This window comes from Setaria viridis, chromosome 8 (genome assembly GCF_005286985.2).
Source record: "Setaria viridis chromosome 8, Setaria_viridis_v4.0, whole genome shotgun sequence".
Classification (NCBI taxonomy): Eukaryota; Viridiplantae; Streptophyta; class Magnoliopsida; order Poales; family Poaceae; genus Setaria; species Setaria viridis.
This window is the reverse complement of record NC_048270.2, coordinates 26,462,588-26,482,445: the sequence shown is the minus strand read 5'-3', so window position 1 is coordinate 26,482,445 and position 19,858 is coordinate 26,462,588. Positions and strand designations below refer to the sequence as shown.

Here is a 19,858-nt window from a genome sequence, read left to right as displayed (position 1 = left end):
AGCCCTTGGTACTACAGATGAAAACGGAAACGGATCGAATAGAAACGGATATATGTGAATACAAAACAGATTGGATACGAACGGATATATGCGGATAGTTATTTTTTTGAATCGAATTCGGATACAAATAGTGCCAAGATGTATCGAATATTTATATTCATCCTATTCGGATCCTATAAATGCAACTTTGAGTGTCCGGATTCGAATATAGTACGTCCGGATTCGGATACAAACTTATTATTTGAGTGCTTAGACTCCTTTATCGGATGAACGGACGGATAATATCCGTACCACTTTCATCCCTACTTGGTCCAATCTTCTCCCACCATCTACCTCTTCCCTTGTCCCGTTCCTTTCTCTCTCTCTCCTTACCCATTCTTTCCTCTCCTCTCTTTCTCGACGAAGAAAACAAGAGCACGACGCGGTTTTAGTTTGTTTTTAGTGGTAGATCGTTTTTTCATCTTCCTTTCTTTGTAAGTTTTCTTTTCTATTTTAGATAAGAGGTCGTTTAAAACTTTGTACAAATCTCTGCTTCTTGTTAATGAAATACTTGTCCAGGCAAGTTCTCGAAACACACGCAATTGTCCAGGCAAGTTCTCGAAAAAAGCGCACGGCGCAGTGGCCAGTCCGCGGGGGTGCACCGTGATGCACAGGGGTCGGTGTCTGCCGGTCGCCGCGGTGGCATCGGTATGCAAGAACACCGAGGGCCTGTTCGCTTCAACTTATTCAGCTGGCTTATCAGCCACCAAACAGTATTTTCCTCTCACAACAAATCAGCCGTTTCACAACAAATCAGCCGTTTCAGCTTTTCAGCCGGCTTATAAGCTGAAGCGAACATGCCCTCGAGTTCCCGGACCTATGCAGAGGCTCGTTGCAGAAGCACGCCGGGAAGTACGACACGGTGGACTCGCTGACGGTGCTAGAGATGCAGGTGGACGCATTCAAGAAGCAGGTGAGGGCGGTGAGGTGGCGTGCGAAGAAGTAGACCAATCCAGCGGTCACCCTGGAGCAGCGAAGGTCGCTGAACCTCTGCAAGAGCTTCTACCTGGACGCCAAGACAACCTCGATGCCTGCAAGCATGCCATCAGCTTCAGGGACGGCATCACCATCTACGCCGCCATGACCATGGCGGCGCAGGACATGCAGAACTGCGACGAGGAGTTCAGAAAGGCCGCTGCCAAGAGCCCGGTCTGCGACCTCAACAGGTCGCTCATCGAGATGTCCGAGAACTGCCGCGCCGTCTCCAACATGATCCCTACTAGATGAAGTGTTCTTAGCTTTGATTGATGTTTTTTATTTTTTCTTTTTGTTGCCCCGATGTTTTTTCAGTACTAGCGTCGGAGTGCGGCAAACAGGCACTAGTAGAGAATTGGCTTTCCATACGCCCCCTTTTGTCCCGGTTTAAAGTTGACCCGGGACAAAAGGTTCACCAACCGGGACTAAAACTCGGTCACTGGTGGGGGGCTCACCAACCGGGACCTTTTATCCCGGTTGCAAAGACTAGTGGGAAAAAAAGACTCTGAGAGGCCTTTTATCCCGGTTTGAAACACCAACCGGGATAAAAGACCCCCCCTTTTATCCCGGTTGGTAACACCAACCGGGATAAAAGGGTCAAGAGCCTTTTATCCCGGTTTGTAATACCAACCGGGATAAAAGGGGGTCATTTATCCCGGTTGGTGTTTCAAACCGGGATAAAAGGGTCCCCAACGAGGTGACCGGAAGGTGACTGGAAGGGGATTAAATCCTCGAACCCTTTTATCCCGGTTGGAAACACCAACCGGGTCAACCGGGATAAAAGGATCCCCCACGAGTTAATACAAAAGGATAGCATCCCCTACATAGTCAGATGTGGTGTGTAGGTGGGATGGCAAGGAAGCTACGCGCGAGGCTGGAGGTTGTGGGTTCGAATCCCACGAACCGCGCACGCGCATATTTTGCGTGAAAAATCGCGTGACTTGTGACTTGCGACTTGCGCGTGTGGGGGGGCCTCCTGGGAGCTCGGGATAAAAGGGGGTCGTTGAGTGACCTGGGATAAAAGACCCCCCCTTTTGTCCCGGTTGGTTTATTCCGGATGCATTTTCGGGATATTTGCACCCTACCAACCGGGACTAAAGCCCAATTCTCTACTAGTGAGGGGATTTTCTCTATCAGATATCATTGGCAACACGTTCCATGCGTTGCACAGTTGGGCCCACATGGAAGTTTTCTTAGATTACTTAACTTATATAGGTATAAAGAGGTGTAAAAGAAAAGAGAAATATGGACTTACAAGCAGAAGTCCCGGAGCTCCTTCAGCTGGATGGACCTGGTGATGCTTTATAATCCAGTCTCGCAAGCTCTAGCACCATAGCGTTGTCTGTCTCTTCCTTCCCATACTCGGCAATATAGTACATGGTCTCTAGTGGACGCATGTATCGCGGGAGCGGGATGTCAAGGGCACGGAAGATCTGCTCTGCCAATGGAGAGCCAACATTTCTCTTCATAGTCTCGAGATGGGACCTAGTGAAGGCGATGACATCATCAAGGATATCCTCGCCTGGCACAGCCATATGAGCAGCATTGTACAGGCTCAATAGACCCTGTTGAAGAATGAAAAAGTGAAACGATGTAATGGAATGGATTGATTGAAAAGAGGTACTATTACACATATATACAAGCCCAAAGGGCATGAAGGTGTCCCTTCGGGAAGGACATGCCCCTTCTCAAATGGCCCCTTCGGTGACTTGTCATTAGCAGTTGCTAATAACATCAATAACTAATGATTAAGTAATGAGAGTAATTAGTCACTAATTCTGATGAGGACATCACCTGCTCGGATACAACCACATTAGTAACGTTTGATTCATAGGTGAAATAATTCTTTACCATGATTGTATTTGATACATTTGATGAATTAATGTTGCACCATGATGTGGGTTCGTTGTCAATTTCAGAAATACATACGTGGATTAAAAATAGTGTTAAACACACATGAACGGTAGGGAGGACCAAAAAAGTAGATTGGAGGCCAAGTCCAAGTATTCCCAACGTCATCCACCAGGCCACCACGTCACTTTTTGCCCAAGGAAAGAAAGATCCAATCCAACACGTTTTGGCGCTGGATTCGGACTGTAGCTCTACCCCAACTTGCAACGGCCGTCACGACCTCATCCGAACTCCATTTTGAGCGTTCAAGTACTCCTTGGAATCCTTATGAAGTCTATTTTCATATGAAGACAGACTCATATCCATATCCATTCTGAGAAAGCCGCAATCACCAAAATACTACCGAGAGGTTTTCTGTCCACAGGTGCTGCGTCGCCTTATTTTGGCCCAATGGGCCATGTATCACGTTGGGTCCATTAGGGACATGTCCTAGCGTTGGAGCATGACCCCAACACTCCCCTGGTCATCCTTCTATATATTAATAAGGATTACAGCTGCCACAAACAAGATTGGGTTTTGTTTTGATGTAAGTTTAGCCATTGCTACTTCCTTGTAGACGCGTGTGTTGACTAGACCATCCATTCTACTCGATTCAGAATCCCAACTTTGTGATTTAAGATTGGTTTTCATCTTCATATTTGCAATTGAGTTGCTTGTTCTACTTGTTTTTGCTTGTTCCTCGATTGCTTGCAGGAATTACCCTAGTGGTTTGGTTGATCGTACTCCACAAGATCACGACGACCATTGGAGGTGGTGTATCGGTTGCTAAGGTGCAGCTTGGAAGGCTGTAGTCAGGCCGTGAGCGTCGTCTCCATCGACCAATCGAGTTATCCCACGCCTCTCATCGAAAGATCGGGAAACAACCATAGCGGGTTCATATCAGTTGGTAATCAGAGCAAGGTTTATTAGTGAGAGACTTCCAATCCTTCGTTGTTTTACTTTCCCAAGTCCAGAAAAAGCCAAAAACAATTAGTACATTAGTTTACCCGCAATCCTATAAACCCTTTGAGCCTTTGCTAGCATTGCTTAGTTAGGGCTTGTTGAGTTTTTGGTTGCATCGGTTGTGTCGAGTTGCTGGTCTTAATTTTAATCCTTTAGAGTTTCGAGTTCTTGTCACGTTCTAGTCACAGCCGTGTGCTACCACATAAACCTTCTGTTGGCTGAATCCGAATACATCTTTGTGTTTAAGTCCATGTAGGACTCTGAGTTTGTTTAAGACCGAATCCCACGTGGTGTTGAGTTCGAGTTGGAATCAGTTTGGAGTCCAAATTGACAGCTGCCTTGTTGCTATCTTGAGTCCGAATCTGAGTACATCTTTGTGCACTGTTAGTCCTACCTATACTCGAGCTCTCCACGTCCTGCATATATCTTTTTTTTACTGGAATACCCCTATCCTTTCGGAAAAAGTTTGTGTGGTGTGTGACTCTTGTGAAGTCCTTTTGTTCATATAATCAGATTTGAGGATCCCCCGCAAAAAAAGAAGACAAAAAAATAGAAAAAAAGAAAAGAAAGACAAAAAACAGGAAGAAAAGGGGCTATTTGTTGTGTTTCTCTATTTTTTTTCGGTGGTGTGTTGTGACTTCCCTTGTGTCCAGGCTTGCGTCTCTAGCACGGTCTAGGCTAGGACCAGCACAGTACCACCGTTGAACGATTATTCAGTTTGCTTTTGTGACTAACATGATGCTAGTACTTCCTTGCTTCAGCCCACCTACAACTCCATATATTTCGACTACAACTTGACAGGTCCTGTTGTTGCGACACCGATACACTTCATTCCACGGTTGTAGACTTGTTGGTTGCCATCACCTCCTGTTTGGCTTGGTAAGAACTTGTAAGGGATTATTTGAAACAATTTGAGTTTGAGAGAATTACAACCAACACATCCTAGTAGTTGACAGATGATACATATTATTTTGTATTTATTATTTTCTACTAATCATGGCAGGTGATACAAAGATTTTTGAGCTGTTGAAACTAGACCCTCATATTCAGGATGTTATTCAACACTTGCCATTATATGATATTTTATGATGGTAAGTTTGATCCTAAAGCTTACATTGATTGGGAAATAAAAGTAGATAATAAATTTTATGAGCATGACTTGTCTAAGAAACAAAAAATTTATATTGCCTCTAATGTTTTAACTGAATATGCTTTGCTAGAATGGAAACGCATTTGTAGACATAAGAAAGTTGTAAAATATTGGGAAGACTTCAAATTTCTTTTTGGAGAGGCATTCATTCCTGAATATTATGTTGATTATTTGCTTACAAAATTAGACAACTTGAAGCAATGTAGTAGGACTGTGAAAGAATACTTCCATGATTTTAAAATTTGTATCTTGTATGGTGGATTAGATGAACGCATGGAAGATGTTATGAGTAGGTTCATGAGAGGGCTCAATTCTAAAATTTGAACCTTGTTAATTAGTAAATCATACAAACATATTGGTCAATTATTTTGTCTTTCTCTCAATGCTAAAAAGGAGATTCTTTTATCTATGAGTACTTGCAATAATGATGTGACCCATAATAACCAAAAATTGTCCACTCGGCATGCTGATGAAGAGCAACAAAAATTGGAACCCATTGCTGATTTACCTTTATCACAAAATGATTTACTTACTATTCCTTGCGATAAAGTGGACTTGTGTATTGTTGATTCTTTAAATCCTATGCCACAAGTAGTGAATAAGTGTGATACTTTTGGTTTGGAACAATACAAATGTGCTCAAGATAAGCCTTTTCATCCTATTACTTATGCACAAGATGAACTTAATTTGCTATCCTCTTTAAATACTTTGGGTTATATTGAATTTGATATTCTATGTAATCTAAATTGTCTAAAAGAAAAACATAAATTTAATTCTGGTTTGCCAAGTTTTAATCATTGTTCGCTTCATCCAATTGGCAAATACGACAGCAAAGGAGAATATTTGGTGCATAGATTTTATATTTGCTCTAATCTGAAATATCCTTTTGGGCAACAATACTATGATCAAATAGAGGGCTGCACTAACACTAATAATATCTTGCAAAGTTTTCCTAGATTTTCCTATATGCAACAGGGTAAGGCTAAAGAAGGGGAGCATTACTGGTTGTGGCCATGCAGCATGGTCATCGCTCCGTGCTCCAACATCAAAGCAAGCACCTTAGAATGCCATTGGAGAAAGTCAAGGACGACTTGCAGCCAAGAAGGAGAGAATGATGAGGACATCACCTGCTCGGATACAACCACATTAGTAACTTTTGATTCACAGGTGAAATAATTCTTTACCATGATTGTATTTGATACATTTGATGAATTGATGTTGCACCATGATGTGTGTTCGTAGTCAATTTCAGAAATACATACGTGGATCAAAAATAGTGTTAAACACACATGAAAGGTAGGGAGGACCAAAGAAGTAGATTGGAGGCCAAGTCCAAGTATTCCCAACGTCGTCCACCAGGCCACCACGTCACTTTTTGCCCAAGGAAAGAAACAGATCCAATCCAACACGTTTTGGCACTGGATTCGGACCGCAGCTCTACCCCAACTTGCAACGGCCGCCACAACCTCATCCGGACTTTGTTTTGGGCGTTCAAGTACTCCTTGGCATTCTTATGAAGTCTATTTTCATGTGGAGATAGACTCATATCCATATCTATTCTGAGGAGAACGTAATCACCAAAATATTACCGAGGGGTTTTCTGTCCAGAGGTGCTGCGTCGCCTTATTTTGGCCCAATGGGCCGTGTATCATGTTGGGTCCATTAGGGACATGTCCTAGGGTTGGAGCACGACCCAAACACTCCCCTGGTTGTCGTCCTAGGTATTAATAAGGATTAGAGCCGCCACAAACAGATTGGGTTTTGTTTTGATGTAAGTTTAGCCATTGCTACTTCCTTTAGACGTGTGTGTCGACTAGACCATCCGTTCTACTCGATTAAGAACTCCAACTTTGTGATTTCAGATTTGTTTTCATCTTGATATTTTCAATTGATTTGCTTGTTCCTCGATTGCTTGCAGGAATTACCCTAGTGGTTTGGTTGATCGTGCTCCACAAGATCATGACGACCATTGGAGGTGGTGTATTGGTTGCTAAGGCGATCCTTAGAAGGCTGTAGTTGGGCCGTGAACGTCGTCTCCATTGACCAATTGAGTTATCCCACACCTCTCATCGAAAGATCAGGAAACAACCCTAGCGGGTTCATATCAAATTCTAATGGTTCACAACACTCCCCCTTGATCAATTGCGTCTTTTAAGCTTCATGCCATCCTTGTTCAATCATCTTTGATTATCATATGGGAAAAACTCCTCCAAAAATCCTATGGGGAAAATATTGAGGAGAAACCAACTTATATGTCCATATGCGATTAAAACTCTTTTAAAACCTAGTGGAAAAATATAAGGAGAAAATGATATAGGATATTTAGATTATTGTCTCATTGCAAACTCATATGAGAAACCTTGAAAAGGAAAACTCATAAGTAAGTTTGGTGATCAATAATATAATATTATGATCTAAAGATTATATTCGAATAATATTTCCCAAAACCCAATGGGAAAACTCTTGTAGAGAAAATAGAAGATATGACATATAATATGTCTTGAATATCACCTTTAAAAATCTCGGTGGGAAAAATAGGTGATATGACATATATTCTTGTATTGATATTGCCTCGTTACAACCTTTTATGAGAAGCATTTATGAGGAAAAACTCATATAGGGAAAAACTCATATAAGGAAGAAGACAGACTCCTACTAGGATTTCTCTTTAGTCCTACTAGGACTCATACCATATAATCATACTAGGACTCCTTGTAACCAAAAAGTTATCCCGCCCCCTAGAGTATATAAAGGAGGGTAGGGGTACCTAGATGAACCCTCAGAACCACCAAGAGGTTCAACACCAAACAACACCCAAGCGCAGGGTACAATATACAACACCCCAAATAGGATATAGGGTATTATGCTACTCTGGCGACTCGAACCTATATAAATCTGTGTCTTGTGTCCTCCCTTTTACATTCAAGTTCAAGACTGTGGCGGAACCACCCAGATTAACCCTCGATTGATAGCACCTGATGAGCTGGGTATGAGTGGTGTCGTTGCGCGTGGTTGTACCGTGAGGTTTGCCAGTTTTGGTCTTTTCAGCTTGCCTCTGGTGGTTTCTCTCTGCCACTCTCCTCCTATGGTCTTCATCTGATCTACAGTATTTGTCCAGCTTTGCGAACAAGGCTTCCATTATTTTGCGCTTTTTCCTTGATAGCTTCGAGGCTGTTGGACCTAGGTTGAGCCCCTTGATGCAAGCTGCTATAGCCACGCTATCCTCCACATCTGGAGTTTGTGACTTGAGCTGGACAAATCTTTTCACATAGCTTGTTAGGGGCTCTTTATCTTTTTGAACACAGTTGAATAGATCTCCTTCATCAGTCACAGCTCTATGAAAGCCTTGGAAGTTTTGAACTAGCTTGGTTTTGAGATCTATCCAGCTGTATACGGACTGTGGTGGAAGCAGAGAGTACCAATTCAGTGCTGCCCCTTCGCATGCTATTATGAACGATTTTGCTAGCCCCACCTCATCTCCTCCCGCCGAAGCTATGATTGTCTAGTAGCTCATGAGGAACTGGTGAGGGTATGTTTGCCCATTGAACTTTGGCAATGTGACTTCCTCATAGGTTGTGAGCCACGGAGCTGTTTGCAAGCTTAAGGACAGTGGAGAGCTTTTGTCAATTGTTGTGTAGGTGCTAGTTGTCACCGGGGTGTTATGTCCAAAGAAGCTGGGGTTTGGGTATATGATGGGTGTGTCATTGGTGATCAACTCGGAAGTGGCGGTTGTGGTGGTGGTTGTGGCGTGGTATATTGCAATTCGTTCAGCTCCTGCTGCAACTCCACTAGTTATCTTTTAGCCTCGTTTAGCTTTGCTATTTTGCTGGCTATTAATTTTTGTGCTTGGAGCTCTTGAGCGAATTTTTCTTTTTCTTTGTTTAATATTTCTAGCTGCTTAAGTGCCAAGGCTAGTCCCTCCTCTGTCTCTCCGAGTGGGTCATTCTGTGCGTCTGTGTGAGCACGTGGCCTTGTATTCCTACTGGTTCGCCAACTGTTGCATCTTATAAAATATCCAATTAGAAATAAAACACTAGCCATCTAAGATATCAATCGTCAAACACTGAGAAATTTCCAAGATGCTAAGTACTCTTTTCTAAATTAAGGGGACTAATCACTTGGTTATGATTAACTGCCTGCTATATAAATGGAATAATGCGGTCCAAGATTTTCGACTCCAAATTTGGACCAGAAACACCGGAAAGTACCAATCCAGAGAAATTTTCCACCTAGGGGAAATCAACTCTGTCATAATAGAGCAGACAAGGACTATTAGTGGTAAAATTGTAGTCCACCCCTCGCAGGTCTGCATGTGCAATGCTACTGTGTACGCGTGTGTGTCGTCCTTGTATTAAAAAAGTTCCATCCCTCCTCCAAACAAGTTAGACTGAATTTTAATGGAATATGTTCAGTTAGTAATGAGTGGTTCTGTTGCTGAACCCTGCACCCTTACAACAAAAGGAGCTTCTTAGAATTAGATAAGAATAAAATTGCAATGATCTAGAATTGCATATGAATGCAAGTGAGTACTTAGTCTGAACTTGTGGCACATGTTGTTGAACTAAAAGTTCCATGGTCTTTTTGACTGAAATCAAAACATCTAGTACCTTTGCGGTTTCACATACAACTCACAACTCCTCCACACTAAGAAAGCAGGAAATGCAAATCCACATCCTTCTCTACAGAATCCAGTAACTTCCCATGGATTCAAAAGTCACTCACAACCCTTCTAAACAACGATCACAACAACTCATCACATTATCTTTCTTCTTCTTCCTGATGGTTAGGTGCAGTTTTGTACAGTCACTCCTGTGGCTTCGTAGGGAAGGGCAGGTTCATGTTCTTGTAGCTCGTGAACCCGCCGTCGACCACCAGGTTGTGCCCGGATACGTACTTGGCGTCGTCGGAGGCGAGGTACACGGCGGCCCTGGCGATGTCCACCGCCTCGCACGTCGCGCCCTTCAGCTCGCCGAGCGCCCTGATGATGGCCGCCACCTGCTCCTCGTAGGCGGCGCCGCCGAGCATGGTGGAGAACTGGTCCACCACCATCGGCGTCGGCACCGCGTACGGCGAGATGCAGTTGATGCGGACGCCGACGCGCGACAGCTCGGCGGCGGCAGCCTTGACGATCCCGGCGATGGCGAACTTGGACACCGAGTACGGGTACGTCCCGAGCCCGCCGAGGATGCCGCTGATGCTCGCCATGCACAGGATCGACCCGACGCCGGCACCGGCCGGCGGCGCCATGACGCGCGTGGCGTGCTTGATCCCGGCCAGCGTCCCGCGCACGTTCACCGACATGACGGCGTCGAACTGCGCGAAGTCCAGGCTGGCCAGCCGCGACGTGCCCGGCGAAAGCGGGCCCACGACGCCGGCGCTGTTGAGCATGACGTCCAGCCGGCCGTGCCGCGCCACGGCAGCGTCCACGGCCGCGGCGACGCTGTCCTCGACGGCGACGTCGCAGTGCACGAAGTGGGCCTTGGGGCCCAGCTCGCGCGCCGTCTCGGGGCCCAGCTTTGAGTTGATGTCCGCGATGAGTACGGCCTGCGCGCCCTCCTGAATGAACTCGTGGGCCGCAGCCTTTCCGAGCCCACTGGCGCCCCCCGTGACTACTGCGATCTTCCCCTCAAGCCTGTGCAGAATTAAGTGCTTGGTGTCAGAATTGGATGTGAGTTGAATGTTGTGAGATTTGTTGGAACTTGATTAGAAAAATTAGACATTGAAACTTGTACTGGTAGTTGAAATCTATAAAGGCAAATGACAAAGGGGGGAACATAAAATTTCTTGTGAGCATTGAGATGTACAACAATGTCAGCTGACAGCGGGGAAGAAAATAATTTTTTACAATAAAAAACCGCATGTGTATGCATCATCATAAACATAATAAAAAAATTCATTTTCTAGGTAAATAAATGCACACACTGACGAAAATAAAGAAATGCAGAAAGAAAAAGGAAAGTATTTCATGCTTTGTTTTTATTCTACTTTTTGTGAACTAAACATTGCATTTTTATTCTTGTGCATGGGTTTGGATGGAATTCAAAACTGTTTGGGCAGTCAATTAAAAAGCAGCTTTGAAAATATAGTAGGGAGCATTGCAAAGACTGGGAGCAGACAGTGGGAGATTAAACAATTGGGTGGGTTGGCTAACAAATCCAGGGAACTCGCGCGCGTGGTTAACGGGAAGATTCTTGGCATTGGCAAAAGGGGGCCTGACATCGCCGTGGGCTGGCCCTGCCCTTTTGAAACAGCAGGGCACTCACTGTTCTTGGAAGCTGCCGTGCTTCCAACTCACAAGCAAACGTACACGCGGGCCCACATATCCCCCCTGTCTCTCTCTCATCTACTACTCTCTCTCTCCTCTCACTCTCTCCTGTCACTGGGAGGCTGAGATCAACCACATGACACAACAGTGCCGGCAGCTGCATTAACACCTGCAGTCCTGGAATCTAATCTAACACCCTGGAGAGATCTTAATTAAGCAGATAACACCAAAGTTTCTGCACCAAATGGTAGCTGGCTCTCTCCTGGCTAGTAGTAATGCCTTAAAACTTCTAATATGCAAGAGGATCAGAGGATGCATAGTTCTAGGAGTGAGTCTGGTGTTTTCTCTCACCTTCCTTTGCTGGCCGCTGCCGACAGCCACCGCTCGCCGCCGGCCATCACCGGCGATGCCGCCCTTCTCCTGAAAAGCCCCGAAGAATGAACGGACCCGCATCAGGATCTCCGCGTGTTAATGGCACAATTACGGGACAGGATTATATATCGTGGCTAGAGTACATAAATCTCTTTTCGTGAGGGAAAACATGTGATGAACTAGAAGGAGATTCTCTTTTGCAAAGATATGTAACTGTTGGAGGAATAAGTTGAGCCTATCATGGTGAAAAATGGATGAGATGGCGATAGGAGAGATATACTGCCAAGGCCCATGAGACAAGTGCGTACCTAGCTTCGCCGAAGAGCCGGTGAATCATGTCCACCGTACCTGCTCTTCTTGCTTCTTGTTCTTCCTTCGCTGGTTGAGAGCTAGAGAGAGAGAGAGAGAGAGAGAGAGAGAGAGAGAGAGAGAGAGAGAATGACTGCTCTCGTGTGTAGAGAGCAAGTGTTATGCCGAAGGGATGTTGGACCTTCAGCTACTGCCTTACTTATATAAAGAAGACGAGCTGAGCTTGAGGCCTCTCTCTCTCTCTCTCTCAGCCAACCACCATTATTTATTAATATGGGGACAATTTGGTGATCCAAACAATTAATTCCTACTAATGCATTTGTTTTTGTTCCATGCATGCCCCTGGGTTCATCTCTGTTCTCTGGCAGGAGGCTGATAAGCTAATAACTAGGCTGTGTTCTGGCTCTGCAAGGCACTCTGTGTGTGCATGGGTGCGATGGAATTAGGCTGTGTGGACTGTGGAATGAACAGGGTTGTTGGAGAGTAGACCAATCAGTCAGACTGAAAAGCACAATGCTTGTGTCCCCTTATCATTCTCTTGTTTTGACCAGCTAGCTGTTGTGAGCTGCTGATGAATCCATGCATCTACCACTAATATATGCAAATGCGGCAACAAATTATTTGTGTATACTATACAAAAGTACATGTCATGCATGTGCACCATGGTGGTCAGTTCACTTAACTGAACAGCACAGATTTGATGAGGGGAGGCCAGCACTGGCATACAAAAGACATGTATATGTATGTGTGTGTGTGTATATATATATATATATATATATATATATATATATATATATATATATATATATATATATATAAACAAATAAAAAGAACAGACAATACATAAATAATGCAATATGACTAATACAAGAACAGGTAAAATGAATTTAAATAGCCTTGTTGAAGTATGACTACTGCATAGTTTCAATTAATATTTCCATGCTAGCTTAGACATTTGGGTGAATTAGCTGGTGCATGTAACTCAATTTGGTAACAAGGCAAATGTATTAGCTCGAGCCATGCCTTATACATTTCAATTAAAAAATTACAATTGTATCCTATATATTTCATAAATACTGAAAGATGCGGCATCCTGTTGTTAAATTTGTAGGGTATTCATGGATTTGCAGAATATGACCGGCCTTTTGTGGACAAATATATACTTTATGGTAATGACTTCTTTTCAGCCGGCCGTAATTTTGTTGTCGGAAATGGCCAGCTCTATCTGCCGCTCGATCTAGGATAGGGATCATCGATCCCTCTCCCACTCCGGCATCCCCCGATCCATTTCTTTTCCCCACTCCCATCTCTCTTCCTCATTTCCTCATCTATCTCTTGTTCCCCATTTCTTTTCCCCACTCCCATCTCTCTTCCCGATCCAGAGCAGTGCCGCGTAGAAGGGAGGCCTTGTAATGATCCTTGGCCGTCGGAGATCGCCGATGACGTGAGACAGGGAGGAGATAGAGGATAGCTTGGGGAGGGCGATGAACCCTGAACCCCTTTTGTTACTCGATTCAGTGTTTAGTTTTAGACATATCTTTACAGGTTCACACACCCATCACATATACCCCTTACACGGCTGACGACCCAGGCCCACGCATACGCCACTCACGTCACACACATCTGCTACTCAGCTCCGTAGGTGCCTTCTTGCTCTATGCCTTCTCTTTAGGGAACACGTTCGTTGTGGGCTTCACACCTCCCCCGGCTCCAGATGTTGCTTGACCCCAAGCAACTACATTTGGAAACCTCTTCTTCACCACATAGAAATCTTCCCAGGTTGATGAAGTTGTAGGAATACCTGTCCATTTGATCAAGACTTGAGGAATAGCTCTTGTACCTTTCTTCACCAGACGCCAATCTAGAATCTCCTCCGGTACAGATCCTTTGATGATAAATCTATCAACTTTGGCAACTTAGAGAAAACAGGAGTGTAATTGGGTGTAAATTGTTTGAGCTGAGACACATGAAAGACTGGATGGATTTAGCTTCCAACTGGCAGTGATAATCTGTATGCAGCAGCATCAATCTTTTGTTCCACCATAAAGGGACCAAAATATTTAAATGCAAGTTTAGGATAAGGCTTGCTGACCACTGATTGCTGAACATATGGTTGAAATTTGAGAAGAACTTGTTCTCCCACTTGAAAGCTTTTATCCGTTCTATTGCAATCCGCCTGGAGTTTGATCCTATTTTGAGCTACAGCTAGATATTGCTTTAATGAAGATAATTGTTGTTCTCTTTCCTGCAAGAAGTCAACAGCTGGACTGTGCTCCTGATACTCCAGAGGTAGCATTGTGCCTAGCCTAGCTTCATAGTTATATAGTGCTTTAAAGGGAGAGCAACCCAAAGAAGTGTGATAGTTTTAATTGTACCATATCTCAGCTAGTGACAACCAGGCTTTCCACAGCTTGGGTGAGTCATGAACAGCACATCTCAGATATATTTCCAGGCATTGATTAACGCGTTTAGTTTGTCCATCCATCTGGGGGTGATAAGCTAAACTTTTTAGTAATTTTGTGTCGACCAGGTTAAACAGTGCTGTCCAAAAGGTGCATGTAAATATTTTGTCTCTGTCAGACACAATTGACTTTGGCATGCCATGCAGCTTCACAACATTGTCTAGTACCAATTTAGCCACTCCTTGAGCTGTGAATGGATGTTTGAGAGGTATGAAGTGGCTGTATTTGGTGAAACAATCAACCACTACCAAGATAGCATTGCTTCCTTCTAACAGTGGTAACCCCTCAGTCCATTGAAAGATACTGCCAGGTGCCCTGTGGAATAGGAAGAGGTTGCAGCAAACAACTGGGGTGAATGTTTTCATGTTTGACTTGTTGGCATATGGTACATTGCTTAACAAAGTTTTCAACATCTGCTTTCAAGCCTTTTGAATAGAATAATTGCTTAACTCTGTAATAAGTTGCTCTAGTTTCAGAGTGGCCTCTAATAGCACTACACTGTAAGGCATCAATGAGCCTTGTCTGTAGTGCTAAATTTGCAGCAATCCACACTTTGTTCTTGTATTTGATGATTCCTTGATGTAAAGAGAATTCTTTGTTCATCTAGACTATAAGCTGCTAGCTTTGTAAGTAATTCTTGAGCTTGAGGGTCAGTAGCATAAGAGTTTAACACTTCCTAGACCCAAATAGGCTGAGCTTCAAAAACAGCTTGTATGGCTGATAAGTGACAACACCTGGATAAGGCATCAACTGCCAAATTTTCCTTTCCTTTCCTGTAAATTACTTTGAATTGGAGACCCATGAGTCTTGTCATAGCTTTTCTCTGCATCTCTGAATGAAGATTTTGTTCACCGAGATAATATAGGCTCTTATGATCAGTTCTGATGATAAACTCCTATCTTTGCAAATATGATCTCCATTTTTCAACAGTCATGATTAATGCTAGAAACTCCTTTTCATAGATAGACAATTTCTAATGTGTTGGTCCCAAAGCCTTACTCATGAATGCTACAGGCTGATCACCATGCATCGAAACAGCTCCTACTCCCAAATCAGAGGCATCTGTCTCAACAATAATGGTTCATTGAAATTTGGAATTGCCGAAACTAGTGCTGTAATCGTAGCTTGCTTCAACTGATCAAAGGCTGCTTGAGCTAGTACAGACCACTCAAACTGTTTCTTTTTTAGAAGTGTAGTTAAAGGATTTTCTATCACTTTATAATGTTTGATAAATTTCCAGTAATAACCAGTGAGGCCCAAAAACCTCTAAGTTCAGTGACAGTAGAAGGAACTGGCCACTGTAGCATTGCTTCTGTTTTAGATGGATCAGTAGCCACACCTTGATTAAAAATAATGTGCCCCCAAATAATCTAGTTTACTCTAAGCAAAAGAGCATTTTCTACTTTTCATGTAAAATTGGTGCTCTCTAAATTTAGCCAGTTTTAGCCTGAGATGATGGACATGCTTTTCCAAAGTAGGGCTATAGATTAGAATATCATCCAGGAACACCAACACAAACTTCCTTAGGAAAGAGTCTAATATTTCATTCATAATGCACTGAAAGGTTGCTAGGGCATTTTTTAGCCCAAATGGCATGACTTTGAATTAAGAATTGCCATGGTGTGTCTTAAAAATTGTTTTGTGCTTATCAGATTCATCAGATTCTTTCATTCTGACTTGATGGTAACCTGCTCTCATGTCAAGCTTTGTGAAATATTTAGTGTCAGCTAGTTCATCTAAGATTTCATCAATAATGGGCATAGAAAATCTATTCTTAATAGTAATGTCATTAAGTCTTCTATAATCAACACAAAAATGCCATGTTCCATCCTTATTTTGTACTAATAAAATAGGAGAAGCACAAGGGCTTGTGCTAGGTGTGATGAGGCCAGCAGCTAACAGTTCTTTCAATTGTCTTTCAATTTCATATTTGTGCAAAGGTGAGTATCTATAAGGCTTTGAGTTGATAGGAATAGCACCTGGAACTATGGGAATTAGATGATCATAAATCCTAAATCCTGGAGGAAGGCAACTCTTTAGGTTTAGCAAAAACATCTTGGAATTCCTCAAGGACTTCTTGGACAACCTCAGGGACAGAAGCTTCTTCCTGATGAGAGAACCTTTACTACTGCATAAGCCCAGATATCATCACCAACACCCTATTTCACCAATTTATCAGCTAGCAATTCTTGCAGTGATAGATCCCATAGCTTGACACCTTGTATTTTGATCTGTTCTCCTTTGTCCTTAAATTCCCTTGTCTTGTGCTCCCAGTGATGAGTGATAGGGTTGTGTTTCTTTAGCCAATCATATCCCAAAATACAATCATAAGCCCCTAGGTTCAATACTCTCATATCACAACTGAAAGTATATCCTTGAATCCACCATTCTAGTTGTGGTACAACTGTATTAGAAATGAGTATATCTCCATTAGCCACTCTTACTATTTTTGGAGATGCAGGCACCGGTTGAATTCCAATTGTATTCAAAAAGGTAGAACTAACAAAGCAGTGAGAGCTTCCACTATCAACTAGCATCAACATCACTTTGTTTTTCACCAAAGCTCTCAGTCTCATAGCCTCACCTTCATCAGTGTCAGCTATTGCATTAAGGGAAAGAGTACCAAACTCTTCTGCTAAAGCATCCTCCATGTCCAATTGAGATAACACCTCTTTAGTTAAGTTGATGTCTAGATCATTCAACACCAATGCATTTGCTTGTGCTTTGGGTCTCTTAGTACACTTGCTGGCATGAGTTGCATCATAAGGTTCCCTGTAGTAAAAACATAGATTATGAGCTGTGCAATAATCTATGAGTTGTGTTTCCTTAGAAGCCTGAATAGTGGGGCTTGGTTTCTGTTGCTCTATTATGGTAGAACTAGATGTAGCAGACCTCTGTTACTAGTTGTGGTTTTTAGCCCTTTCCTAGTGCTCTTCTCTTGAATTTGTTGTTGTATCTTAGATAACATCACAACCCTCTCCATTGTTTGTGGTACTTGATCTTGTACTGGATATCTAATTTCTAGTTTCAACCCTCTTATGAACTGATAAATAAAGTAAGGGTCAGGCATGCCTCCACTGTGCATATCCACCTAAAATTGCAGAGATTCAAATGCAACTGCATATTCCTCCACTGTGCTAGTCTGCTTCAGGTCCAGTAATTCGTCCACATCATGTTGATAATCATAAGCCTCAAATTTCTATTCCATAGCCTTGATAAACTGGTCCCAAGTCTCCACTACATTTTTCCTTTTGTAAACACGAAACCATCTTGAAGTATTTTCATCCATATGCATAACAGCTATCATTATCCTCATGTGTTCAGGTATATCAAAAACTTGGAAGTAAGTCTCACATTTATCATGCCAAAAAGTTGGATCCTACCCTCCAAACTTTGGAAATTGCATTTTCAGCATAGAACTCTTATGCACAATAGAACTATTTCTAGTTGGACGACAACCCGGAGAGGAGCGATGGGAGTGTGGCTCATCGAAACCTTGACGGTCCTGATGAGAGAACTTCTGATGAGCATATGTTGTAGTAGATCATGTAGGACTCCCTCCCTGCTCTGGATCATCCATGTCCATATGCCCCATGGTCAATTTTGCCACTGCCTTGCCTGTAGCATTGATCTGCTGCGCCATAACCTGCGGCTCCCTCATCGACAGATCTACGGCTTTGGTGTTGATGTCCAGCTTCTCTTGCATTTGTTATTGGGTGATGTGCAGGTCTTCAATCTTGGAGAATAGCAGATCAATTGACTCCATCATCTAGTCAAGCTTCTCATCCGCCCTCGTATACCCTTCCGCCATGGCATCCAGGATGAACTGGGACTGCACACAGGGCTTCGAAGGAGCCGTGGTGGGAGATGCTGAAGTTGCTGGAAGTCAACCGCCACCCGTGCCGTCGGAATGCCCCTTGTTCCATGCTGCCGCCGCATGACTCCACACTCGGATGTGGACGATTCGCCGTAAATCAGCGATGCCGGAGTGGATCACCCACAAACTGAGTCGAGGTAGCATAAGAATTACAAAAAATCAAGATTTGTGGCTGGTGCTGCGCAGCACATAAACCGATCTCAGCAAACCCACCCTGTTTTCGACTTCAGCTGATGCAATCGTGTGATCGCACAATGAACGAACGCTGAGGAACTACTGTCTCTAATACCAGCTGTAATGACCCTTGGCCGTCGGAGATCGCTAGCGACGTGAGCACAATCACACGGAGGAGACATAGGATAGCTTAGGGAGGGCGATGAACCCCGAACCCCTTGCGTTACTCGACCATCCGGGCCTACGCATACGCCACTCATGTCACACACCTGCTACTCAGCTCTGCTTCTTGGAACACATCCGTTGTGGGCTTCACAGGCCTCTCGGGCTCCCACCCGACGACGACGCGCGCTGCCGTGAGGTCGATAGCGGAGGCTTACGAGTTGCAATGGCGGATTGAGGTGCGTGGCGGCGGATCCAAAAGGGCACACCATCGCGGATCAAGGTGACAGACGGAGCTCCGCGCTGAGGATCTCATCACGTATGGCCACAGGAGCGACAGCTCGGTGCGAGAGCACGCAGCTCCCCGCGGTGGGCGAGCGTGGTGGAGCCCCCGCCGCATGGGCGGACGCGGATATAGGCCTCGATGGTGTAGGATCCTAGTGGCTTTTTGGCGTGGCTAGCTACTAGCGAGGTGTGCGTCGGCACATGCGGAATCTCCGGCTTCTAGGGCTCGTTCCCCACCTGGGTGAGCGCTGCCACCTCGCGGGTCGACCTCACTGGTGGCACCGTCGCACCATCACACCAGGGTTTGTCCTCTCAAGCCCCCCTTGTTCTCGGGCCACGCGCTGGCCATGGGGGCGAACGAGGAGCTCTGGATGTTTGAGCGCGCGTTATGCACCACCGGCACCTTCTTCTTCTCCATCATCAACGTCAATCTCCTCGCTGTCCACCAAGGTCGGTTCCCCCATGGGCACTCCCCCCTCCCTCTCGCTCATGGTGGCCGAGTGTTATGCTCGTCAGGTTTGGTGGCTAACACGTCCCGTGTATGTCTTGATGTAGACGAGATTGCAAGCGCTTGCCGCATGCGGTGGGCATGCTGTACCACAACACACTTCAGACAGTGGCATTCAGGCCAGATAAGGTGAGGAAACGATCTCATTCTGTGTTGCCTGGAGTTGGGATTTGGTAGTGGCTGGTTTAGTGCCTGAACTGGGATTTGACTGCGATAGTCCAACCAGTGTGGTTTGCCGGGTTTATGTGTTTCATGGTGATTAGATTGGGGTAGAATGCCTAATGGATCTATTGTTTCTGAATGTGTATGTGTAGTTTTGATGATCATTGTGGGATTGGATGAGTCACACTACACCATAAACATTTGTACCGGCGGCTAAAATGCATCTATGCTGGCGGGTGCCACACCCGTCAGCGTGCTTGAGCCA

General features: G+C 44.3%; 1 protein-coding gene across 1 annotated transcript; it reads right to left on the bottom strand.

Moving 5' to 3' along the window:
* Positions 1 to 9,547: 9,547 nt before the first annotated feature.
* On the bottom strand, positions 9,548 to 12,148 carry LOC117866655 (momilactone A synthase). The gene is made up of 3 exons (XM_034750930.2): positions 11,963 to 12,148; positions 11,634 to 11,702; positions 9,548 to 10,649 (listed from the first exon to the last, which is right to left on the bottom strand). Exons 1-3 carry the CDS (start codon positions 11,989 to 11,991, stop codon positions 9,821 to 9,823), a joined length of 927 nt encoding a protein of 308 aa, XP_034606821.1. The 5' UTR covers positions 11,992 to 12,148; the 3' UTR covers positions 9,548 to 9,820.
* Positions 12,149 to 19,858: the final 7,710 nt, after the last annotated feature.